Source organism: Nematostella vectensis, chromosome 2, assembly GCF_932526225.1.
Source record: "Nematostella vectensis chromosome 2, jaNemVect1.1, whole genome shotgun sequence".
In the NCBI taxonomy this organism is placed as follows: Eukaryota; Metazoa; Cnidaria; class Anthozoa; order Actiniaria; family Edwardsiidae; genus Nematostella; species Nematostella vectensis.
Genome location: NC_064035.1, coordinates 12,955,018 through 12,982,368, shown reverse-complemented (window position 1 = coordinate 12,982,368; position 27,351 = coordinate 12,955,018). Strand labels below are relative to the sequence as shown.

Genomic DNA, 27,351 nt, shown 5'->3' with positions numbered 1-27,351 from the left:
TCGAAAGTTCTACTCGCTTCGAGTAGGCAATTTCGGAGAGTATATAAGAGCCGCTCGCACATCCGTTGCTCAATTCAGATACGAGTGGAAAACATAGCAAATACACATAAACCGCGTCAGTTGGTAAGCAAGGAAATTCTACTTCGAATAGACATGGTATACGGAATGTTCGATCCATTCAGCTTCAGTGAGCCGGTCTCTTATTTTGATCCGTGGCAGAGTTATCGACAACCGAGATGGCCGACGAGAGCTCGAACCCCCGATTGGCCTACACCATTTTGGGACTTTCCATTAACCATGGAAGATGAAAGTCCCCGTGCACAGTCCGCAACGTCGTGTCGAAGGCACGGATGCCAACATTCTCCTCAACGAACCAAGAAACAAGCTAGAGTGGTGGGGCATGCGAACGCGGGAGGAAACAAAAACACCGCCACCCATGGATCGCAAATGGATTCTTTGCCCGGCGAAAAGAAAGCGCGTCCAGATAAAAAAGGCAAGAAAGATGTGAAACAAATAAAAATAATCCGCGAAGACAGTCGAGATACAAACGAAGAAATGGCAGTTCCGGTTACAAACAAAACAGACGCCGAGAGCGAATTTGATGATAGCAAACCTTGGAGGCCGCTCAAGATATTGGTCGACTCTGGCCTAGAAAAGAAAAAAAAGGCAGAGGACTTTAAAGACTGTTCCAAAGGGAGCAAACAAGAGACCAACACAGAGATCCCTCTGTCTGAAACTCAAAACGAGGAAGGTGCTATAACATCCGAAAACGCCGATTCCGAGATTGAATATGAATCAGCTGATGAAGGCGATAATAGCGATGGCCAGCAAATGGAAGTAGACGGTGAATCGAATTCGTCTGATGCGATGGATAGCTTGAAATTACAGGATGACCAGGGGGATAAGTCAACCACAATGGAGGAGGGCGAAGAGAGTAAGCCACAATCACCTGAAAAATCCCCAAGTCAAGGCGAACCCGAACAAGAGGAACAAGTGATCGAAGAGCAAGAGGAACAAGTAATCGAAATGAAATTACAGTCGATCAGAGAACAATCACAGAAGGCAAGGGATTTGGCGGACAGAGTGCTAGAGTTTAGCGGAAAAAAGACTGACAAAGAATATTTATTCCTTTCTGAGATGCTCCTTAGAGGAATTCTCACCCTGGACGAGATCGAGACCCAGGGGGTAGAGACAGTAAAGCAGGCTAGGAGAGGTGCTGTCAGAGAAATCCAAGGTTATCTCGATAAACTAGAAGAAAAAGTATCCTAACACAACTAGGCGTATTAACCTGTAAATATATCTGTACATAATAGTATTATTAAAATTGTTTTTAATCTTGAAAAATTGATTGTTTATTGCTTGTGGTATCCCTTTGCTTTTTGCTTGCAATGTACTCTGGGTAATTCCTCGATTCCCCCGCTCTGAAATCCCTTCGCGACACACGAGTACCATGGAGTCCCAAGCAAAAATACTCTCCGGCAAAGAAGTCTCAGGGTATGTTCCTTTGAGCGATCCAATCCCCATTTAGCCCTTCATCTTTTGCATGTTTTAATAACAGTTTTTTTTAGGATGAAAACCTGTTTTCACAATTCTTTTGCGTGCAACAACAACTGTGCAACCAACACGTGATCTTTTAGAAAAGCCGATGTATTTTCATTTAAAAAAATCCATTATTGTCCAAAATAGCGTGTTTTGTCCTAAAAAAATTATGTAACTCACATTTGAATGTACGACTTTTTTCTTTGCTTTTATTTCACTAATTTCGCTTCGCTGGGGATTTAGGCTTCCTGTGTAACAAGCCGCCATCTTTGAAGCGCAAAACCCCCGTACGTCCCCTCCCCCAAGAAGCAATGCTTATTCTACATGCTTGCTTGATTTGGACATTGAGAGTCTTTGGTAATTAGATTTGGGATACATTTGGCAGTCAGTGATACAAAAGGGGCCAAGATTTTTCGCACGTGCCCTTGTTTATGATAATATTGAAAGCTTCTTTGGAGCAACTACTGAATACAGGGCCAATAGGACTTCGCACCTTGATTTCTATAGAACGATACAATGAATATATACTGAATATATAATGAATATACAATAAATACAATGGAAATGCAAATAAGTTTGGATGTGGCCCTGAATACTGTAGTCTAGATTCTCCTTCAACTTTTACAGCGAATACGATGCCGGAAACAAAAAATTATTGGTAAGAATGAAAAATTATTTTTGTTTTTCATGGCTTTCGAAGTTTGTCATTTGATGACAAAACAACTAAACGAAGCGGACAATAAAACTACAGTAGTCGGTCGCCTGCTAAGGACAAACAGCCCAAATGCCATTGCCTAATGACTGTAAACAGGTAAAGGCTTTGTTTACAAATACAACTGAGCAAAATAACCAAGGGCAGACAAACTAAGGAAATTCCTAAAATGGCAGGTAAACAAAGAGCTTTTCATAGATCTCTGTGTTATTTGATGAGATGAGTGTATATAGGGAAATGCAAAATCACTTTGAATAATCTCATTTCTCTGCCCTGCCTAACATTTCAGGTATAAATGTGATACCTATGGTTTGCCGTATTTCATATTTTGAGTTTATTTTTCCATAGCAATGTCCAGTCCAGAACTACTATGTTTGCAAACCATTGTACCAGAAATCAGATAAAATCGATTGCTACATGATTTATAACCAGGTGCCCTAAGCTGGTTGTAAGTAAGCTGAGTTCAAGGAGATAACAAAGAGATTCTGGATTGTTTCATAGGATGATTCCAGTGTTTTCCATTAACTTGTAGAAAGATTTAAATACACTATTTTTGTCCTGTTTGTTTGCACAGGGCATTAATTTAGATATTTCAGTTTATTCATAGAACAGTGATGTAATGTTTATATTGCAGAACATGTTAGTGAATACCTTAGTTTTTTTCTAGGGCAGACGTATATAGTGTTTTTCTATAAAAATTCTTGAAGTAGAGATAAACCACTGCCAGGGAGGTCTCTCTTCAATACCATACTGACATGAAAAGTGCATTATAGTAGACACTGTAGTTCTATTTAAGAGCATATAGTTGTGACTGCATGGGCAGGGGCCGATCCAGGATTTCAAAATGGGGGGTGGATAATGGCCGGATAGACGGCTTGTATCTGATCCAGTGGTTCTTGGTAGGTCACATCGGACTAACAATACTTAAAGCTGAATTAAATTTGTCGTGTCAGCTGAAAAAGGGGGGGTGGATATCCACCGGTCCCTGTAGCGCTGTATATAATGGTCATGTATTCTGCATCTGCATCCATAATCTCTTAGGGCCCCTAGATTTGTTTGTATAAAAACACCCCACACTCAAACGTTATGAATAAAAGCAATCAGCCATTTTTCTGCTTGTACATGGTTATTATTCTGGAATAAAAATATTGTACATTGTTGTCAAACTTCATTATGTGACTAATGGCCCTCTTCCAGGGGGGGGAGGGGGGGCTACTCCCTATATCCATCAGACAGGGATCATTGTTGTATCTTCTAGGGTGTAAATTTGATGCCTTGGGTATCTTTAAGGGGTGAAAATGAGAATGCCCAGAATTTTTTTACCTTGGTATCTTCTAGGGTTCTATCATAGCCATCACTCATCTAACTTGTAGCTCATGAAAGAGCATTAAAATATGTCAATTTTCCATTAGAGTCAGTTTTTAATAAACCATTTTATTACAAATTATTTATGTTCGTTTGAGGTATCTTTTATGGGGTAAATTCATGCCTTACCATGCACACTTAAGTATCTTTTAGGGTTAAAAAAATATTACCAGACCACACTCACTTTAGTATCTTTTAGGGCTGTTTTCAAAAAATCCCGATGATGATCCCCGTCCGTTTGATATCGGAGCACCCCCCTCCCCGGGGACCTCTTAAACAATATTTTATTATATCAATGCCTCTCAGACCTAAGTTAGAAAAATCAGTCATTCCTTGTATTGTGTGTGTATTTGGGGAGGGCACAAATTTCTTTCATAAGTTCTTTTTAAAATTCTGGCTCATGCCTCTGTGCTAGCTACTCTACTCTACACCTTTTAAGCTTATTCTATCATTTTTTCTACAGTGAAATCAGAAAAAGATTAAAAGAAGATATTGACAAAATAAGAGAGGACAATGAAAACTTCAAACCTGGGCTTGCCATCGTACAGGTGAGACACATAACCTGGAAAACACCTTATCCTACAGATTGCCTTGATTTAGGGATCTTCACCCAAATTCCCATCACAGCTTAGATTAAAGTCAGTGTGTTGTAGGTAGATCTTCTATTTACAGAGCTATTAAGAATGAGGTTGTCGCTTAAAAATGAGAGAATGTTACCATTATGACGTTTCCCTTGAGCCAAATCAATTGTTCTGTTCAGATTGGTGATAGAGAGGATTCAACCTCGTATATCAAGTCAAAGTGCAAAGCTGCTGAGGAGGTAAGTACAAAAACATACTGCTCATTTTAGCACCAAGTTTTGAATAAGTGTGCCACATTGAATTGGACCCCTTGTCAAAATAGGTACCTCCTTAATGAGTGCCCCACCGCCACCACTTCCACATAAATGTAGAAATGTAGAAATGAATGTAGAAATGTAGAAATGTAAAAATGGCATGGCTTGAACTGCCACATAATTAAATTTATTTTTTATTTTGAATCACACTTGTTTAGCCTCAAAGAGATACTTTTTTACCTATTCACTGGGAAAAAAATATCATGGGGAACAAAATACTAAATTAGCATCAAGCTTCAAATAAGCACCTACTTATGAACACTCTTCTTTGGGCCAAAGTGATGATCAAATAAGTACCTCAGGTCATTAGCAGTATCTTAATGGGAACAGCAATGTCTGCTTTTGTATTGATGTCTTTATTTCCAGATTGGAATGATTGCACGTCATGTGAAGCTGCCAAGGACTAGCACACAGTCTGATGTATGTTACTCCTGCTGTCATGTACATTATCATGATAAGATAAGATAATAATAATCACTACTCTGTTTTCATTACTCTTAGTGAGTATTTTGTGCTTTGTGATATGCAGGTCCTAAAAGCTGTGGATGAGCTTAATAAAGATTCAGCCATCCATGGAATCATAGTCCAGCTCCCACCTGACTCAGAAAACCCTATTGACCCTGGCATCTGCACGAATGCCGTTATCCCAGAGAAAGATGTGGATGGGTGAGTACTTAAAAATTCTTACAACAATGGGGGGGTCTAGAGACAGCAAGAACACTATAACTGAATAACTTTGCTTTTTGACCACGGAGTAAATCTAAGGACAGCAAAACAATGCGGTATTACTACTAATGAGTTACTCCACTTCTTAACAAGGGAGGGGATATAAGGACAGCAAAACAATGCACTACTGATTTTAATTGCCTCCTCTCAAAGGCTTCATGATGAAAATGCAGGGCGTCTTGCCAGAGGAGAGCTAGCAACATGCATTGTCCCTTGCACCCCTAGGGGTTGTCTGGAGCTGATTAAGAAGTCAGGTGGGACAGCATTAAGAATTGTAATTGTTGGATTCCTGCAACCTTGTGTTCAATATTATTTTTTAACCTTATCATCCATGGCTTGTGATGCCTGCAACCTTGTGTTTGATATCATCCATGGCTTGCGGTACCTGCAACCTTGTGTTTGATATCATCCATGGCTTGCGATCCCTGCAACCTTGTGTTTGATATCATCCATGGCTTGCGATACCTGCAACCTTGTGTTTGATATCATCCATGGCTTGCGATACCTGCAACCTTGTGTTTGATATCATCAATGGCTTGCGATGCCATCAACCTTGTGTTTGATATCATCCATGGCTTGCGATGCCTGCAACCTTCTGTTTGACATTTTACCTGTTCTACAATCAAAGGCATTGATGTTCAAGGAAAGGAGGCCATTGTTTTGGGAAGAAGCAAAATTGTGGTACGTTCTGATCTTAGCTTTCAATCACTATTACACCAAAATATGTTGTAAACTTTACAATGTCTCTCTGTATCCATATGTTGTACTGTTGGCCTCTGTCTGTATGTTTATCCATATGTTATTCTGTAGGGCTCACCTATGTCTGTTTATCCATATGGTATTCTGTATGGCTAACTAATAGTATGTCTGTCTGTAAATCATATATTGTTTTGTGGGCTCACCAATGTCTGTCTGTTTATCCATATGTTGTTCTGTAGGGCTCACCAATGTCTGTCTATTTATCCATATGTCCTGTAGGGCTCAACTATGTCTGTTTATCCATGTGTCTGTCCTGTAAGACTTACCTGTGTCTGTTTATCCATGTGTGTCTGTCCTGTAGGGCTCACCTTTGTCTGTTTATCCATATGTTGTTCTGTAGGGCTCACCTGTGTCTGTTTATCCATGTGTGTCTGTCCTGTAGGGCTCACCTGTGTCTGTTTATCCATATGTTGTCCTGTAGGGCTCACCATCCATGTGTGTCTGTCCTGTAGGGCTCACCTGTGTCTGTTTATCCATATGTTGTCCTGTAGGGCTCACCTGTGTCTGTTTATCCATATGTGTCTGTCCTGTAGGGCTCACCTGTGTCTGTTTATCCATGTGTGTCTGTCCTGTAGGGCTCACCTGTGTCTGTTTATCCATGTGCGTCTGTCCTGTAGGGCTCACCTGTGTCTGTTTATCCATGTGTGCCTGTCCTGTAGGGCTCACCTGTGTCTGTTTATCCATGTGCGTCTGTCCTGTAGGCTCACCTGTGTCTGTTTATCCATATGTTGTCCTGTAGGGCTCACCTGTGTCTGTTTATCCATATGTGTCTGTCCTGTAGGGCTCACCTATGTCTGTTTATCCATATGTTGTCCTGTAGGGCTCACCTGTGTCTGTTTATCCATGTGTGTCTGTCCTGTAGGGCTCACCTGTGTCTGTTTATCCATGTGTCTGTCCTGTAGGGCTCACCTATGTCTGTTTATCCATGTGTGTCTGTCCTGTAGGGCTCACCTATGTCTGTTTATCCATATGTTGTCCTGTAGGGCTCACCTCTGTCTGTTTATCCATTTGTGTCTGTCCTGTAGGGCTTACCTATGTATGTTTTTCCATGTGTGTCTGTCCTGTAGGGCTCACCTGTGTCTGTTTATCCATATGTGTCTGTCCTCTAGGGCTCACCTCTGTCTGTTTATCCATGTGTGCCTGTCCTGTAGGGCTAACCTGTGTCTGTTTATCCATGTGCGTCTGTCCTGTAGGGCTCACCTGTGTCTGTTTATCCATGTGTGCCTGTCCTGTAGGGCTAACCTGTGTCTGTTTATCCATGTGCGTCTGTCCTGTAGGCTCACCTGTGTCTGTTTATCCATATGTGTCAGTCCTGTAGGGCTCACCTGTGTCTGTTTATCCATGTGTGTCTGTCCTGTGGGGCTCACCTGTGTCTGTTTATCCATGTGTCTGTCCTGTAGGGCTCACCTGTGTCTGTTTACCCATGTGTGTCTGTCCTGTAGGGCTCACCTTTGTTTGTTTATCCATATGTTGTCCTGTAGTGCTCACCTATGTATGTTTATCCATATGTTGTCCTGTAGTGCTCACCTATGTATGTTTATCCATATGTTGTCCTGTAGGGCTCACCTGTGTCTGTTTATCCATGTGTGTCTGTCTTGTAGGGCTCACCTGTGTCTGTTTATCCATGTGTGCCTGTCCTGTAGGGCTCACCTGTGTCTGTTTATCCATGTGTGTCTGTCCTGTAGGGCTCACCTATGGCTGATCTACTCAAATGGCACCATGCTACAGTGACCACATGCCACTCCAAGACAAAAGACTTGCCTGAAGTTGTAAGTTTACAATTTTTTTAATGGTGGTCTATTGGTCCTTAAAAAGATCTCAACTTTCATTTTACATTTTTGAGGCTGTAAAAAGGTCTTATATTTGTTGGCTGTTCAGCTACAGGAACCATGAAGGATTGAAATGAGGTACAAGTTATTGTGGTTGCTTGTACATTCACAACTTCTTTGTGTTCAGGTACGCAGAGGTGATATTGTGGTGGCAGGTATAGGAAGACCCCAGTTCGTTAAGGTGAGACATTGACATCTTTACTCCATTACAAAATAAGATTTGTTCAAGAAACTCCACTTTCGGTTTACACAGCTCAGTGTTTTTCTATTCACTCAATCCCCACTTAAAGGTATTTGTATATATTTTTGTAGGGTGATTGGATAAAAGAAGGGGCTGTGGTTATTGACTGTGGTATTAACTTCATACCAGGTATCAAACCCTTCATACTACTATACTACTTTAGTATAATTTCACTAGTCACTATCGAAAATGGAGCGTTTTCATTGGCTGAAATCTTGACACCATCTTGCGAGAGTTGCTAACTAGTAACTATTGGATCTCTGGCCAAAACAAAACAATGGCAACCAGATTTGCAAATGTGATGGACGAAGAAATAGAGGAATTTAAAGAAAACGCATTACCCAAAAAGACAAAAGGAAGCAACAAAATTTGGAGTTGAACTCTTCCGAAGTAGGTATCAAAAGTTTGTTTTTGAACGCAAGATTATATCGGCTTTGTTTTTAATTTATTCAAAACTTTTACACTAAAACTTTCGCTGTTTTCCAACAAATTGCAAAGAATGTTCACTTTATATTTTTCTTTAGAATAGTGACTATTGAAATTATACTAAAACAATTAGTCTCCTCAGGCGACATGACTATCGGCTCATAGTCACGTCGCCTTTGTCGACTAATTGTTAAATACTACTATACTACTATAAAAAAACTCAACTTGATTGATTACCATTTGGGAATAATAAAGGTATAGCCTATTATCCTTCCCTGTTTTGGCCAATGAAAATTCTCAAGTAATAGGGCTGAGGAAAAGTATCGGGCTACCAATTTTTCTACAGAAAATTAAGCAGAAGAAAGCTGTTTACACATTAATATAGACATGCCAGGTTCATTTTATTGTATTTTTTTGCCTCATATATTTACATCTATTTACAATTATACAATTTAAAAAACCTTGTGTGGCGAAAAGTTCTATCAGGCTTTTGTGGGTAGTGGAGCTCCTCAAGCAAGGGTTCGCAAGTGAAAGGTTATTTATGTCTCAGATGCCTCCAAGAAAAGTGGAAGACGCCTAGTGGGAGATGTTGACTATAATGAAGCAAAGGCCAAGGCCAGCTGGATCACCCCTGTGCCTGGAGGTGTGTAAACTATAGAGGAAACAAATTAAAGGTTTGATTCCAGCAATTACCCCTTTCCCTAAAAAGAAATTTGCTTCTTCTAAAATTTTTATTGACTATTATTTTGTATTATTTTCTATTTGACACTGTATTTGTGTCTAGATTTGACATTGTATCTATATCTATTCAGGCATTCTGATATTTCGCTGAAAAAGACTCCAAATTTCGCAGGATTTTTGGGCATATTTGGGGGGGGGGTTCGCAGAAAATCAACGGTTTTGTGGGGATTATTCGGAAAAATTCGGTGGTAAATTTTTTTGTAAACATCTTTCTTCATCGTTGTTTACTATTTTTGGGACATATCTATAGTGTAGAATATTAGACATTATGTGATAACATTTTTAGTGACAAATACCAGATAGCTGTTCATCTACAAATGTAAAAGTAGCTACTTCAGCCGAAAAATGATTTAACACAGTTTTCAAAAACCTGAATTTATTGATCACTTCTATTGTCATTTACATCAACAGGTTGCAAAGAAAATAGCAACTTACTTTTACTATTGTAATATTAAATAACATAATGTTCTATCGTTTAAAATATATAATGCGATCTTCGAACGTATCATCGACAAGCATCGTACTTCATTGCATAAGTTAAGTAGAGCAATAAAATAAGTTGCCCAAATAAGCTGGCTTGCAATAATCAATCATCTAATAACCCATCCAAATACTGCATTTTTATCAATATAAACTTTTTGTCGTGCATTTCGCGTGTTATTACAGATTGCTCATGACACACAGTTTATGAGTTAAGACCTAAACAAGTGGTGTTTTCTCACAAGCGCACAACAAACAGTGTTCCTTGGCTAAGTTGGTTAAGCAATACTTTTAATAATCTCACTTAAGAATAAACAAGGCTAGGTAAATTTAGGAGAGCTGTGGTGATTAGAAAATTATTTTCTCATCCAGGCAAAGCCAAACAAGAAAAAATCATCATGAATCCACCTTTGCTTGCAAATATCCATAAGCAAAGCACTCAATTATGCCCCAATAGACTTCATGATGTCCTGAGACACTCTCCTAATATGCTCATAGCTGTATTTTTGATGAAAAATACAAGCAACCATCAACTTGTGCTTGCTTCAGCACAACGACGAGGGATTAAAAGTGGGGAGCGCAAAGCACTGTTGGAAAGCTTGGATACCGGTGACTAGGTGCAGCTGTGTTGGACTTTGACGGGCTGTATAAAACTCAGAATAGGGGGGGAGCTATCTGTTTTCAGTCTGTTTTTTGTAAATTCAGCTCAAAAATAGCCAGGAGTCAATGGGTTAAAGGCATGCAAAATACAATGTCCGGAGATGAGGTGGACTTTTGACTTCACAACTAACTTTTAAACTTAGGTACAAATTGTGGAACTTTGAAAATTTTTTGGAACTTCAAAGCCATATAAAAAATACAATTTATTACTACCTAGCACGACAAAAAAAAACTGGCGGTTTTCGCTAATTTGCATTCGCTTGAGAGTAATTCGTATCAAAAGTTTGCTTTGAAGTACGAAGAAAACCTGAAAACTACAAATATCTCTGAACAAGTTTCAGAACTTTTGTAGTCAAAAGCTAGGCGAAATGTTTCATGATACGGCGCATGGGAGAAAAAGTAACAACATGTGTTCTAATCACTTTTGTGCCTAGTTCCCTGCGTGGTATTACACTTGGAATGCCATGCATTATTTTGGTGTGGCATGAAATATCAGAAGGGCTGTCTGTTTGACACTAAATTCATCACTATGTGTTGTTATATAGGTATTGGCCCAATGACTGTATTTGTATCAAATTGACACTATTTGCATCACTATGTGTTGTTATATAGGTATTGGCCCAATGACTGTATTTGTATCAAATTCACACTATTTGCATCACTATGTGTTGTTATATAGGTATTGGCCCAATGACTGTATTTGTATCAAATTCACACTATTTGCATAACTGGGTGTTGTTGTATAGGTATTGGCCCAATGACTGTATTTGTATCAAATTGACACTATTTGCATAACTGGGTGTTGTTATATAGGTGTTGGCCCAATGACTGTATTTGTATTAAATTCACACTATTTGCATCACTATGTGTTGTTATATAGGTATTGGCCCAATGACTGTATTTGTATCAAATTGACACTATTTGCATCACTGGGTGTTGTTGTATAGGTATTGGCCCAATGACTGTATTTGTATCAAATTGACACTATTTGCATCACTGGGTGTTGTTATATAGGTATTTGCCCAATGGCTGTATTTGTATCAAATTGACACTATTTGCATCACTGTGTGTTGTTATATAGGTATTGGCCCAATGACTGTATTTGTATCAAATTCACACTATTTGCATCACTATGTGTTGTTATATAGGTATTGGCCCAATGACTGTATTTGTATCAAATTCACACTATTTGCATAACTGGGTGTTGTTGTATAGGTATTGGCCCAATGACTGTATTTGTATCAAATTGACACTATTTGCATAACTGGGTGTTGTTATATAGGTATTGGCCCAATGACTGTATTTGTATCAAATTGACACTATTTGCATAACTGTGTGTTGTTGTATAGGTGTTGGCCCAATGACTGTATTTGTATCAAATTGACACTATTTGCATAACTGGGTGTTGTTGTATAGGTATTGGCCCAATGACTGTATTTGTATCAAATTGACACTATTTGCATCACTGGGTGTTGTTGTAAAGGTATTGGCCCAATGACTTTATTTGTATCAAATTGACACTATTTGCATCACTGGGTGTTGTTGTATAGGTATTGGCCCAATGACTGTATTTGTATCAAATTGACACTATTTGCATAACTGGGTGTTGTTGTATAGGTGTTGGCCCAATGACTTTATTTGTATCAAATTGACACTATTTGCATAACTGGGTGTTGTTGTATAGGTATTGGCCCAATTACTGTATTTGTATCAAATTGACACTATTTGCATCACTGGGTGTTGTTGTATAGGTGTTGGCCCAATGACTGTATTTGTATCGAATTGACACTGTATTTGTATTTATTTGACACTGTATTTTCATCAGTGTGTGTTGTTGTATAGGTGTCGGCCCGATGACCGTCGCGATGCTGATGATGAACACAGTGGATAGCGCCAAACGTGTCATGCTTCAACAAAAGGTGTCTAACTCCAATGTCTTGAAAATGGGTTTATCTTTAACTCCCCTTTTTCCATACATTCGGAAAATTTTCAGAAAATAAACAGGATTTTTATGGATAATAATTCAAATCTGTGGACACAAATGATTTGACTTACCTATACCCCTAAGCATATACTCCTCTAATAAACCTAAAATAATCATGTAGGAATCAGGCAATTTGCAGTAACTGATCATGTGGCCTGGCAAACACCTACCTTGTAGGCGAATAAACTATTTTCTTGGTAAAGATAAAGTTCTCTGTTTTATCTGTGCAATTTACTAGAAGATGCTTTGTTTGATGTTAGCATTCTTTTTCCAAAACACCAAGCATGTGTTCACCATACAAACAGTCACATGGTTAGTTAGTACAAATTACCAAAATGTTGTGAATACTACAGACAATATCAATAACTGATGTGGAACCTTTCAATTTTTCTTTCACCTTTCAATTTCGTCTTAGCATGATCAAATATCTCAACTTGTAGAATAATGTAAAGGCAAAACTTGTGTTAGTGTAACATATGTATTGTATTTCAGTTGTGCAGTACGATCCTCACACACTGACAATTTTTCTCATCAGACCTAGTGTTCTTGTAAATATTGTTATTTAAACAATCCATTATTTCTCCATTTGTGATATATAATAATATCTAATGCAATTATGCAATATTTATACAGCCAATCTAACATGTAACATTTTGTACTCTCATGGGCACACAGAATCAAGTCACTGATTGAAGACATGGATGATGGGCACTAAATGAAAAAGACTAGGAGACGTTAACTAAAGGGAAAGATTGCTATTTTGCAGAACTTTTGAGCTGTGCACACAGCATATTGAAATCCTTTTGTTATCGCTTCAAACAGGATGAAAAGGAAATACATAGTGATGTATTTTTGTTTGTTTCTGTTGTGTTTTTTATTAGTTATTTTCACCTTGGTAACAAATTTGTATGGTGTGACCCATGCTACAGTGGCATCTTCGAAGGTGGAGGGAGTATACCAACGACGCAAAAACTTGCTACATGGTTGATATGAACTTTGTCTAAGAAGTCAAAGTAACATGTGTCACACTCTTCATCCGTGTTCTGTTGATCTCCCTGACTTGTCTCTTGTCTTCTTGCTTTAATAAAGATTGTTATCAAAACGTTTACAACTTACTATTGCACAATCTAACAAGCTTAATAATGATCAAGTGCTTTGGTACTCAGAGGTTGTCAAAGGCTTTGCCCATGAGTATCAAATGTTACCTGTTTGATTATAGCTGCTGTGCTCCTAGGCTTGCGTTGTTGTTGTGAAGCTACCAGTGTTTTGACAAACAGTGCATAAGTACTGTATTCTTAGGAAAACAATGCATCATTGTTTTTAGCAGCACACAGTAACATTGTTGCAACAGGAATTTACTAGCACCAAACCTCAAAGTAAAGTTACCAAAAGCTATATGAGCTAAGATATACTATGTTAAGATTTTACTTGCCTGCTTTTATGGTGGTCAGCTAACGTAATGATAAATGCAAGGTTATTGTGTAATGCAGGTTTTTGAGCATCCTCGGAAACCCAGGGGTATTTTGCTTTAACGTTTCACTCTCGAGAAGAAATTATTTTTCTCACGAGTGAACCGTTAGAGCAAAATACCCCTGGGTTTCCGAGGATGGTTTTTGAGGTGTACTGTATGATTGTTTTTGTGGGAAACAAAAAGTTGAACATTTAGATTTTCCAAAGCTTTACTCTGACAAGCAAAAAATAAATTAGAAGACCATTCTGCATCACTCTTTGTTCTCTGAGCATGATGTTTTTAGAGTAAGTCAACTTTTAAAAATGTTATGTTTCCAAAAAATGTCATACAGCACAAAACAATGAATAATTTGCTGTGAATGTGTTTGATTGTTAATAATATGATTTGAATAAAGGTGTTGGTCTGTGATTTTGTGATTAAGTGGTGTTTGTATATCTAAGGTACAGTTAAAGTAATAGCTGTTTTACCAGACGTTAGTGGGAAAGCTAAGCAATGCTTGTTGTTAGCCATACTGTAGCATTAGCATGTTTGAATCTTAAAAACATTGAGCAAGGGCATTGTGGCAAAGTAGTACCCTTTTTACAGAGGTAAATATTTAAATAGTGTCCTGTTGCTACAATAATGTACCCAAGATGGCACCATGAGACACAAGAAAACATGTTTATTATGTATCATGTACTATGTACCATGCTTGACTTGAATCGCCATAGTTTAGAACTTTGGTGTACTTTGGTTTTGTGACTTTGTATGCTTGATATCACAGGGAGGATTATGGGATATCAGGTACTTGCCTCTAAGCTGTTTGAGACCTGTTCCTAGGTAAGGAACTTTAATTAAATTTTAACTTTCCTCACATAATGAGTTTGCAACATTGTTCTGTTGTTTTGTTTAAAGTAGACAAGATTTTTAAAAGGAGGTCCTTTAATAATTTCTATTGAAGTCTATTTAAGTCTGAAGCTTATTAATTTATTAATTATTAGAATAATTATCATCTTCTTGGTAGCGCAAGGGTAAAGTTGCCTTGAATCTTACAAGATTTGTCTAACACAATAACCCAATTAAAAAGATTAGAAGTTCAGAGTTTTGTTGTATTGGAAAAATAATTATTACTCCGAGAATTGCTACATAAGTTACAAAGCTGTCATTTTCAGTGATATTGTAGTATCCAAGTCCCAGACCCCCAAGAACATAGCCGATTTGGCGCAAGAGATTGGAGTCTACAGCCACGAGGTTAGATAGTTATTATGTCTTAATTTTCGCGAAAATTTTCTCCGCACATTTCGCAAGTCTTGAATTTCGCAATCATGGAGTTTATCTATTTCTTGGTTCATATAAAAGGTGATCCATCACTCTCGAACAAACCCACAAGTTCAAGATTAGAATATGATATTTGATGGGAAGTTGATGGAGAGGAAAGGAACAACAAACCTTCATCCACAGGCTAGGTTAAATTCGAACTCCCATGACTGATAAATTCTCAAAGTAAATTTTGATAGCAAATAATCCCTTGCCCCCCCCCCCCCTTACTTGCTATGTTTGTACTGAACATACAGCCCCTAAATCATTTGTTGTCCATGTCTGTCAACGAATCCTGTCAACAGCGTGAGATGTATGGTAACAAAATATGTATGGATGTCTATGTCAACAGCTTGAGCTCTATGGTAACAAAATATGTATGGTTGCCCATGTCTGTCAACAGCTTTTGCTCTATGGTAACAAAATATGTATGGTTGTCCATGTCTGTCAACAGCTTGAGGTCTATGGTAACAAAATATGTATGGTTGTCCATGTCTGTCAACAGCTTGAGCTCTATGGTAGCAAAATATGTATGGTTGTCCATGTCTGTCAACAGCTTGAGCTCTATGGTAACAAAATATGTATGGTTGCCCATGTCTGTCAACAGCTTGATCTCTATGGTAACAAAATATGTATGGTTGTCCATGTCTGTCAACAGCTTGAGCTCTATGGTAACAAAATATGTATGGTTGTCCATGTTTGTCAACAGCTTGAGCTCTATGGTAACAAAATATGTATGGTTGTCTATGTCTGTCAACAGCTTGAGCTCTATGGTAACAAAATGTGTATGGTTGCCCATGTCTATCAACAGCTTGAGCTCTATGTTAACAAATATGTATGCTTGTCCATGTCTGTCAACAGCTTGAGCTCTATGGTAACAAAATATGTATGGTTGCCCATGTCTGTCAACAGCTTGAGCTCTATGGTAACAAAATATGTATGGTTGTCCATGTCTGTCAACAGCTTGAGCTCTATGGTAACAAAATATGTATGGTTGCCCATGTCTGTCAACAGCTTGAGCTCTATGGTAACAAAATATGTATGGCTGTCCATGTCTGTCAACAGCTTGAGCTCTATGGTAACAAAATATGTATGGTTGCCAATGTCTGTCAACAGCTTGAGCTCTATGGTAACAAAATATCTATGGTTGTCCATGTTTGTCAACAGCTTGAGCTCAATGGTAACAAAATATGTATGGTTGTCCATGTCTGTCAACAGCTCGAGCTCTATGGTAACAAAATATGTGTGCTTGTCCATGTTTGTCAACAGCTTGAGCTCTATGGTAACAAAATATGTATGGTTGCCCATGTCTGTCAACAGCTTGAGCTCTATGGTAACAAAATATGTATGGTTGTCCATGTCTGTCAACAGCTTGAGCTCTATAATAACAAAATATGTATGGTTGTCCATGTCTGTCAACAGCTTGAGCTCTATGGTAACAAAATATGTATGGTTGTCCATGTCTGTCACAAGCTCGAGCTCTATGGTAACAAAATATGTGTGCTTGTCCATGTTTGTCAACAGCTTGAGCTCTATGGTAACAAAATATGTATGGTTGCCCATGTCTGTCAACAGCTTGAGCTATATAGTAACAAAATATGTATGGTTGTCCATGTCTGTCAACAGCTTGAGCTCTATGGTAACAAAATATGTGTGCTTGTCCATGTTTGTCAACAGCTTGAGCTGTATGGTAACAAAAAGGCCAAAGTTTCCCTGCGCTCCTTGGAGCGTCTGAAGGATGTGCCCGATGGCAGATATGTAGTGGTGGCAGGGTAAGGACCCGAGACAACGTAACTTAAGCATTATGCACTGGTATATGGTGATGCTAAATGTTCATGGTTCTCACTAAAAGTCATATGATCAAACACAGGCACAGCATGCTCAAAGGTTTCTGTATCGAATGTATCGTGACATGCTGCTTTCAATACTTTATCAGGACTTGTTAATTTTTCGGCCCACAATGCCTTACTTGATTCTCAGGGCTCTTCTAATAGTGTTTAAAAACACTGTAGGAGCAATCTAAGAATGTCCTAGCTCTTTTTCTATGCTCATTTTAGCTTTATTATCCTGTTCACTCTACAGGATAACCCCTACTCCATTTGGCGAGGGAAAGAGCACAACAACCATCGGGGTGTCCCAGGCAATGGGAGCACACCTAAAGAAGAACTGTTTTACGTGCATCCGTCAGCCATCACAAGGACCTACGTTTGGTATCAAAGGTGAGAAAATGGATAGCTGCCAATCAGATTTTTGCCATTGTTTAACGTGATCATGAAAACTAGATCCAGCGCTATCGCTACTATTTTATGATTTATATCAACACAACCATGATTGTGATAATCATCACTGCCGTTGTCATCAGTATCATTATCGTTATCACTACCACCACCATAATCACTATCATCCTTATAATCATCCTCATCATCATCATAATCAATATCATGGCACTTTACCCTGATTCTGACCACTAGTATCACCATCATCAGCAGCACTGCTACCATCATCACCAACATCATTATCACTACATACAATGGACAGTTTAACCTACAAGACGATACGATTTCGTTTGGATGCCTTTGCCCCTTGTTTATTGTGTTTTTGTGTTCAGGTGGAGCTGCAGGAGGTGGTTACTCACAGGTCATTCCTATGGAAGAGGTGAGCCCTACCTTGAAGGGATACACAAATCACTTCGAATGATGAATCAGGGCTTCGAGTTAACACGACATATCACAAAATGAATAATAATTTGTTAACACAATCAATCACCAAATTTAACAAGCCTTTTTTACCATCATTTATTTATGCTATAGGCAAGAAACTAAATCTATACAAATTTGTAATCTTACGACTTGGGGGAAATGGGAAAATTTTGTTCCAGTTAGCAGCAGGGTATTCGGTTATGTGCACTCTCAGTGCGTTCACTAAAGTAATAGCTTATTATTGTCATCTTCAGTTCAACCTTCACCTGACAGGTGACATCCATGCAATAACAGCTGCCAACAACCTACTAGGTAAGGATCATCTTTCCTTTTATACTTGTACTATATGAATGTAACTTCTGACGCCTGAAATCCTAACCTTTTATATAGAAACTTGTGCTATATGAATGTGGCATCTGACGCATGAAATCCTAACCTTTTATAATTATGCCTGTGCTATATGAATATGATCCGATTGTTTTTCCAGCCGCTGCCATTGACGCTAGGATATTTCATGAATCGACACAAAAAGACCAAGTATGATCATCCTCGCCATTTGTACAATTCTGTTGGAGGTTTTATTCACAATTTGATTAATTAACTTTTCTTGTCTTGTTTGCTTTTCAAGGCCTTGTATAACCGACTGGTACCAAAAAGAGGTGGAAAACGCGAGTTCCCCAGAGTCATGCTAAAAAGACTCCAGGTGAAAACGGGCTCTTGCTTACTATTTCTAATGAACTTTTTATGAAAAATCTGTTTTTTAGGAACTCAATCAGTTCTGTCTGTAGAAACTTGGTATCGACAAGACTGACCCAGATCTTCTTACTGCTGAGGAGATCGCTAGGTTTGCAAGGCTTGATATCGACCCCGACACCATTACATTACAAAGGGGTATAAATCAGTCTTTAGACTTTGTGTTCAATCATCTTTTTTGGCCTTATATCTAAGGTGTTTTTTTTTTTTTTGGTTAGTGATTGACACGAATGATCGTTATCTACGGAAGATAACCATCGGACAGTCACCCACTGAACAGAACCGGACAAGAGAGGTGTGTGCATTCACCCCATTCACCCATTTTATCTTCATTTATCGTCTCCTTATCCTCCTCCATCGTGGACATAATAAGGCTTTTGGTTGTAATCACAACATTGAGATACGATGGAATCTCGATATAATGATATGGCAAGGGACTGAAAACTTTCATCATTTTGACGAGAGTATCGTTATTAAATAGATATTAGTTTATGGTTGTCGGGACGGGATCTTTAATTCGTATAGTTATACTGAGTGTCATTAAGTCAATATTATTTTCAATAGACCTAATTCAGAAAACATTGTCATTGCAAAAGGCGAATGGAAATAGCAAATTACAGTTCCAAGGCCGAAAGATGCTTATGGGTACTAATTATTCGCAAAGTTAGAGGTTAAAAATAAACCCCAGAGCCAGACATTGATCGTCTTTAATGGATTGTCGTACAGTTAATGCGTATTCTGCATTTGGTTGAAATATAATGAGACCCATGGTACCCTGCGGACTTTCAATCACCATTTGCCGGTTGCGTTGGCGACGTTTTTGAAATAGGTTTTATGTTTTATCGTTAAGGGGATCTGCAATCGATATCGTTACACTGAGAGTATAGTTATATCGAGTTTCCGCTGTCATGTATCACCTCAATGACAGGAACAATCGTCTTGTGTACTAATTTGTGCAGCGTTGTATCATTGAACCTTTTAGCATATCCCTGGCCCTACTTAATCATCTGTACTATCCAGAAACATATTTGCGGCTATTAACAATTCATGCTCGAGTTGACTTATTGCGTGCGTCTCTGTAGACTCAGTTTGACATCACAGTAGCAAGTGAAATCATGGCAATCCTCGCGCTGACAACGGACCTCAGAGACATGAGAGATAGGTACTTCATGTGCTAAACATTAACTGCCTTCAATAAGCTACAAAAAAAACTATGTAAAGGCTTAAGATAACTGTTCAATCGAGAGCGTAGATGGGGGGCAGCAAAGGATGGAGGTGTGAATAGGTGGGAAAAGCTGCAGTCAGCTCGTCAGTGTGTCATGGATGTTAGGCGTGAATGTTAGACATGGAGGGCGTCAGTCAGTCACCCAGTTAGTCGGCCAGCTTGTCAGTCAATGACAATCAGACAGTCTGTCAGTCAGAGAGGCATTAATTCAGTCAGCCTGTCAGTCATTCAGTCCGCCAATCAGTCAGTCTACTAAAGCGGTCAGTATGGTCCTTAGTCAGTCAGTCTGTCACTAAGTCAATCAGTCAGCTCGTCAGTCAGTCAGCCCGTCAGTCAGTGACTTAGTCAATCAGTCAGTGACTTAGTCAATCAGTCAGCTCGTCAGTCAGTCAGCCCGTCAGTCAGTCAGTGACTTAGTCAATCAGTCAGCTCGTCAGTCACTCAGTCAGTCAGCTCGTCAGTCACTTAGTCAGTCAGCTCTTCAGTCACTCAGTCAGTCAGCTCGTCAGTCAGGCAGTATGTCAGTCAGTCATGACAATCAGTCTGTCAATGCAAATCCATTATGTGTATTGAGTCCAATGCAAAATCTACTCTATGCACTCTGTCTGTGGCAGGCTTGGTAACATTGTCGTGGCAAGTGATAGGCACGGGCAGCCAGTGACGGCAGATGACCTGGTAAGACAACACCCATTGTACATATTATTACTTCTAGAAGTTCTCACAGAGAAGTGAAGTGCTCGAGCTCAGATTAGCTGGTCATTGAATTGCAAAGGTAAAATCTATATTCTAGATTTGCCTGGGGGCACATTTTCGATCCATATGCAATAACCATTCATAAGAGAAACCATGAAACAAAGGGTTAGTGATCAGCCAAGACAGTGGCTGCAAAGGAAAGGGGGTCTTGCATGAATCTGGCTTATGGAAAATGTGCTAACTGCCCAACACAAATCTTAAAGAATATAGATTTAACCCTTGCAATTGAATGACCAACCAATCTATGAGCTCGAGCACTTCACTTCTCAACCAGAACTTCTAGTCACTATATATTATTACTGTATAAGGATGATATAATGTTTTGTGTGGTGAATGTCACCATGATCAATGGCACCATGATCAATGGTGATCATGGCGCCTGTGACCCTTCAATCGCAACTGTACTTTGTCTTATCAGTGCTGACGAATTTTATCATTTTTTGACTGACTCGTATTTTTTTAAACTGATTGAATAAATTTCCCTTTTTGCAGGGCGTTGGAGGAGCACTGGCGGTGCTGATGAAAGATACAATCAAGCCTAACATGATGCAGACCTTAGAGGTGAGTGTGTGACAACGTTACCCAAATATACACCTCACGGAGATCATGTCACCAGACCTTAGAGGTGAGTGTGTGACAACGTTATCCAAATATACACCTCACGGAGATCATGTCACCAGACCTTAGAGGCGAGTGTGTGACAACGTTACCCAAATATGTACCTCACGGAGACCACGTCATCAGACCTTAGAGGTGAGTGTGTGACAACGTTACTCAAATATGTACCTCACGGAGACCACGTCATCAGACCTTAGAGGTGAGTGTGTGACAACGTTATCCAAATATACACCTCACGAAGATCATGTCACCAGACCTTAGAGGTGAGTGTGTGACAACGTCACCCAAATATGTACCTTACCGAGATCACGTCATCAGACCTTAGAGGTGAGTGTGTGACAACGTTACCCAAATATGTACCTCACGGAGACCATGTCATCAGACCTTAGAGGTGAGTGTGTGACAACGTTACCCAAATATGTACCTCACGGAGATCATGTCACCAGACCTTAGAGGTGAGTGTGTGACAACGTTACCCAAATATGTACCTCACGAAGATCATGTCACCAGACCTTAGAGGTGAGTGTGTGACAACGTTACCCAAATATGTACCTCACCGAGATCACGTCATCAGACCTTAGAGGTGAGTGTGTGACAACGTTACCCAAATAAACACCTTAGGGAGATCATGTAATCAGACCTTAGAGGTGAGTGTGTGAAAACGTTACCCAAATATGTACCTCACGAGATCATGTCACCAGACCTTAGGTGAGTATGTGATATCGTTACCCAAATATGTACCTCACGGAAATCACGTCATCAGACCTTAGAGGTGAGTGTGTGACATCGTTACTCAAATATACACCTTAGGGAGATCATGTAATCAGACCTTAGAGGTGAATGTGTGACAACGTTACCCAAATATGTACCTCACGGAGATCATGTCACCAGACCTTAGGTGAGTGTGTGATATCGTTACCCAAATATGTACCTCACGGAAATCACGTCATCAGACCTTAGAGGTGAGTGTGTGACATCGTTACCCAAATATGTACCTCACGGAAATCACGTCATCAGACCTTAGAGGTGAGTGTGTGGCATCGTTACCCAAATATGTACCTCACGGAAATCACGTCATCAGACCTTAGAGGTGAGTGTGTGGCATCGTTACCCAAATATGTACCTCAGGGAAATCACGTCATCAGACGTTAGAGGTGAGTGCGTGAAATCATCTAACACTTATGTATAAACGGTAACCTTTAACTGGGTGTTAGTTACAGTTTCATCCACAGTTTTTATCCGCCATCATCGATCCTCTGCTATTTTTTTACCTGGTCACAGTTACCCCTAATATTCCAGCTATCTTATGTTGGTATCTAATGACACACCACCTGTTGTTGTTGTATTATAATGTATTAATAATGAGATTTTTTATGAAGGTAACATGTCACTTAACTGTAAATGTAATGGTTTCGTCAAATAATTATTTCTTTGTATTATTAATTCAAAATGTGTTTGTACCCAGGGCACCCCCGTCTTTGTCCACGCTGGTCCATTCGCCAACATTGCTCATGGCAACTCGTCTATTCTTGCCGACAAGATTGCATTGAAGCTAGTCGGACCTGATGGATTTGTGTGTAAGGCATTTATCGTTTAAGGCCTAGTTTAGACACCGTGGTATCCTAGGTAAGCGGTTCCAAATGCAAATGACGAAGAAACAATAATCATTTCCCTGTTTTTCTTCCAGTCACTGAGTGTGGGTTTGGGGCAGACATCGGGATGGAGAAGTTCTTCAACATCAAGTGTAGATACAGCGGTAGTTACCTCAATTATGAATTTTGAGTGAAATTACCAAAATAATATCGAATACATGCTTGAGCCAGTGGTGCGGGTGTTGTTGAAACCCCTTCCGGCCCAAATTATTATTTACTTGAAACACGTGTTCACCTCTTAGGGCTGCAGCCCCACGCCGCTATTATTGTTGCCACAGTGAGAGCCCTCAAGATGCATGGTGGAGGACCCAAGGTTAGATCCACTTCCTATTTCTCCCTTCAAGCGCGTTATCGAGCGCCACAGAAAACCCGTATTTGTTTATTTTTAGGCCTTTGCAAACGCATTGTCAGGTAGCCCCAGCTCTTTCCCTACTTTCTCATGGAGAGACTTTATAAGAAAATAAAGTAAAAATGCATTATAACCTTCCGCATGTGTATTAGGAAAGACGATATTAATCAAAGTTTCTGTAAATTTAGGCTTACTGTATTGATAAGTAATAAGGTATTTTCTCCTCTCGTTCTCTGGTTACCTTGGGCTACCTGTTGATATATATCTCATCTTGTTCTCTGCTTTTATCCAGGTCGTGGCTGGCCAGCCGCTGGCAACGGAATATACGACTGAGGTGTGATTTCGTAAGACATATCCTGAGATGTTATTTTTCTCAGCCTTCTTGCTTGGCCTTCTTCAACCTTGTTGTTTTTGTTATTCATGAGCGCACTGCCTCTGCGCTGCAAATTCGGAATGTCTAGTGAGACAAAAGCAAACGTTTACGGTTAAATTTCGGGATGTCCAGACCAAGGTATCTGTTTTAGAGCTTTGGTCACCCAATAATATGAATAAACAATTAGTTAGACCTTAAACTGTAGATGGACTTAAAATAGAATAGTCAAATTTCTCTTTAATACTTCTGTTGCAAAACATTTGCTTCTGGTAGTAAATGTCCTTCCTCCTGTATGAATTAAGCCTTGTCTATCTCGTTATTCATGATATCATACAGAATCTCGAGCTTGTTCGGAGCGGCATGTGTAACCTCGCCAAACAGATCGAGAATGCGCTGCTTTTCGGAGTACAAGCCGTCGTGGCTGTCAACAGATTCCCGTATGTAAATAATTAGGACATGTGCTTTGACGTTCTCTCAATGCGCCTTCTTGTTACCGTGTTCTCCACTATTTGTGATGTGTCTTCGGTGATGCAACCCGCTTGATATCAACCCATATAGTATACATACATGATGACTGCCTTCGTGATATCTGCCTGTATCACTGCAAGTCAAACTGAAAGCCGGGTTCCGTTCCTCTACCATTCATTATGTGAATGGTAAAGCTTGCAAATGCAAACAGCCACCGTGTTTGAGGGAGCTGTGAAGTTCTCCGCCAACGATAACTTGAAGCCAGCAATGTTAAACGCTTTTTGTACAGGCCTAACCCATCGTAATTTATTCTTATCCTCAAATCTGATTGGTTAGGACGGATACGGACGAGGAGGTGAAGCTTGTGGTTGAGCTCGCTAAGCAGGCTGGGGCATTTGATGCAGTGGAGTGCACTCATTGGGCAGATGGCGGTAAGAGACTGGGTCATAGTAAAATTACAGACATACTTTTGTGCTGTTTTCACTAACACACAGCCACAAGATGGGTTTTCACTAGGAGTAATCTTCCAAATCACACTAGAACGCAAGCGAGCGCAAGAGCAAGTTAAGGAGAGCAAGCTGCTAGCCTGTTCTCACCGATTCTCACTTGTGTTGCTCTTTGCTCTTGCACTTTGTTCCTAGAGAGAAATACACTTCCGTCGATTTTGCGCGACTTGTTGTTATTTACATACCCTTGCCACATGACAATATTGCATGACACGTTGTGTTATTTAGATGAACGTGACATATGTTTGTTGTGTTATTTACGCACCCGTGCCACATGGCAATATTGCGTGACTCTTGTTATTTAGATGCACGTGACATGTTGTTTATTGTAATATTTAGGTGCTGGGGCGGTCAATCTTGCGGAGGCTGTTCTGAGGGCAGTGGAGCAGCCTGTTAACTTCAAGTTTCTTTACGATCTCACGGTATGAATCCCCGAACTACTTCTCCTTCCTTTACGATCTCACGGTATGAATCTCCGGATTATTTCTCCTTCCTTTACAATTTCATGATAAAAATCCCCGAATTGCCTTACCCCGCCAAATAGCATAATTTTCCAAAACAATAGGATTTCTATTTTTAGGAGACTTGGAAAAATCCGTTTATGGCTGCTTGTATTTCACAGCTCCCAATCGAGGAGAAGATCCGGGTCATCGCTCAGAAGGTGTATGGCTCTGATGACATCGAGTTATCCGACGAGGCGCAGACGAAGATTGGCCGATACAAGAAACAGGTAAACTAATACTGGCCAATACAAGAATCATGTTAACAAAGATTCAAAAATACAAGAATCAGATTGGCCGATACAAGAATCGTGTAAACGGAGATTGACCGATACAAGAATCAGGTAAACGAAAGCCGATACAAGAATCAGGTAAACGAAGATTGACTAATATAAGGCTCCGGTATCTAGATTATCATACAGATGTGATTTCTCCCTATCATTATTTTGTGCAAGCTCTGGGCTACTTTAGAAACTTTCTTAGCGTGTAATTTCTGAAGCCTTACAGTATCAAGTGAGGTATAAGATTACTTCGACATCTTAGTACGTTGTCATGTTTGCAGGGGTTCAATGATTTACCTATTTGTATGGCAAAGACACACCTGTCCCTCTCGCACAAACCCGAGCTCAAGGGAGTGCCTAAAGGTAAGATGACAATCCAAAACACAAGAACAGAAGCGTAAATAGAAGGGGGAGAGGTGACGGGAGGGAGGTCTTAGAGAGAGATCTGGCATAGAGCTCAAGGGAGTGCCTAAATGTAAGATGACAATCCAAAACACCAGAACAGAACCGCATATAGAAGGGAGGGGAGGTGGCTTAAAGGGGGCCTTGCACGGAGCTCCCAAGACACCAGAACATGACCGAACATGGAAGGGGAGGGGGCTCACCCAATTGTAAATAAAAATATGACTGGAGTTGGTAAATGACCTACGCCGGCCTTAGCTCTTTCCTTATAAATGAATACAACTACAGCGAGGTATTAGCCAGTACTCGTGCTGGAAAGAAAAATTCCAAGTGGTAATGCTCTCTTGCCACAGGTATCGTGATCCCTATTCGTGACGTACGCGCGAGTGTCGGTGCAGGATTCCTCTATCCTCTGGTCGGAACGGTAAGCAAGCCGATTTTACCACTGGGTTCATTGCTTGCATTTGGGCATATACTTGCTGCAACATTAGTTTTCTGCCCTTCATTGTTGAACATACTTTTTTGTTTTGGTGATTCCAAGGACCTTATTCATCAAAGGCAAACAGTACCATATTTAAGCCCACAATTGTCCTATCACGTTTCAGATGAGTACCATGCCCGGATTACCGACTCGTCCGTGCTTCTATGACATTGACCTGGATCCCGACACAGAGGAAGTCCTGGGTCTGTTTTGAAGTGGAAAGAAAGTCCTGGGCTGTTTGAGGTAGAATTGAAGTCCTTCGGCTTTTTTAGGTAGAGAGAAAGTCATTGGGCTGTTTTGAGGTAGAGAGGAAGTCATTGGGCTGTTTTGAGGTAGAGAGGAAGTCATTGGGCTGTTTTGAGGTAGAGAGGAAGTCATTGGGCTGTTTTGAGGTAGAATGAAAGTCCTTCGGCTTTTTTAGGTAGAGAGGAAGTCATTGGGCTGTTTTGAGGTAGAGAGAAAGTCATTGGGCTTTTTTGAGATAGAGAGAAAGTCATTGGGCTGTTTTGAGGTAGAGAGGAAGTCATTGGGCTGTTTTGAGGTAGAATGGAAGTCCTCCGGCTTTTTTAGGTAGAGAGGAAGTCATTGGGCTGTTTTTTGGGGTAGAGAGGAAGTCATTGGGCTGTTTTGAGGTAGAGACAAAGTCCTTGGGCATTTTTTAGGAAGAGAGGAAGTCCTTGGGCTGTTTTGAGGTAAAGAGAAAGTCATTGGAGTGATTTGAGGTAGAAAAGTAATTGGGCTTTTTTGAGGAAAGAAAAATTGTAGTGTTTTGATGTAGATAGGAAATCATTATGCTTTTTTGAGGTAGAAAGGAAGTCCTTGGGCTTTTTTTGAGGTAACGAGGAAATCTCGGGCTTTTTGAGGTAAAGAAAGACAGACATTACACTGAGAAAGTCTTGGAAATGTTTTCAAGCTATTATGAGGAAGTCATTTCTGATGTAGAAAGAGTGACAGATGCGACAATTATATCATGCATGAGTTGTAAGCATTGAACTTCCGATTGCTTTTTGTTTGTTTTAATAGCGTCTTGCGAATGAGAAATAGTTGTCAGTATTAAGATTTACAAAAAGATGTAAGCGTTAAAAAAATAATACTCCTTCGATTGTTGTCTTTGATGTTAGACACTTGAGATTAAACGGAAAATAATAAAAATACAAAACATCTGAA

The 27,351-nt window shown here is 39.7% G+C and overlaps 2 protein-coding genes across 2 annotated transcripts; both read left to right on the top strand.

The window, feature by feature from the left end:
• The first annotated feature begins 38 nt into the window (after positions 1–38).
• On the top strand, positions 39–1,494 carry LOC5521748 (ABC transporter F family member 4). The gene has a single exon (XM_001641484.3). It carries the CDS (start codon positions 154–156, stop codon positions 1,267–1,269), a length of 1,116 nt encoding a protein of 371 aa, XP_001641534.3. The 5' UTR covers positions 39–153; the 3' UTR covers positions 1,270–1,494.
• Positions 1,370–27,351, top strand: LOC5521643 (C-1-tetrahydrofolate synthase, cytoplasmic). Its single transcript, XM_048723124.1, has 36 exons — positions 1,370–1,494; positions 4,080–4,164; positions 4,377–4,436; positions 4,878–4,931; positions 5,041–5,177; positions 5,391–5,491; positions 5,866–5,918; positions 7,682–7,765; positions 7,953–8,006; positions 8,138–8,195; positions 9,043–9,135; positions 12,216–12,292; positions 14,592–14,647; positions 14,980–15,058; positions 16,802–16,896; positions 17,207–17,343; positions 17,733–17,779; positions 18,078–18,135; positions 18,311–18,360; positions 18,452–18,526; positions 18,612–18,714; positions 18,795–18,871; positions 19,659–19,738; positions 20,416–20,476; positions 21,047–21,115; positions 22,638–22,749; positions 22,860–22,928; positions 23,067–23,137; positions 23,466–23,507; positions 23,883–23,983; positions 24,351–24,445; positions 24,860–24,942; positions 25,143–25,250; positions 25,583–25,664; positions 26,057–26,127; positions 26,309–27,351. The coding sequence occupies exons 1-36, from the start codon at positions 1,451–1,453 to the stop codon at positions 26,396–26,398; spliced, it is 2,811 nt and encodes a 936-aa protein (XP_048579081.1). The 5' UTR covers positions 1,370–1,450; the 3' UTR covers positions 26,399–27,351.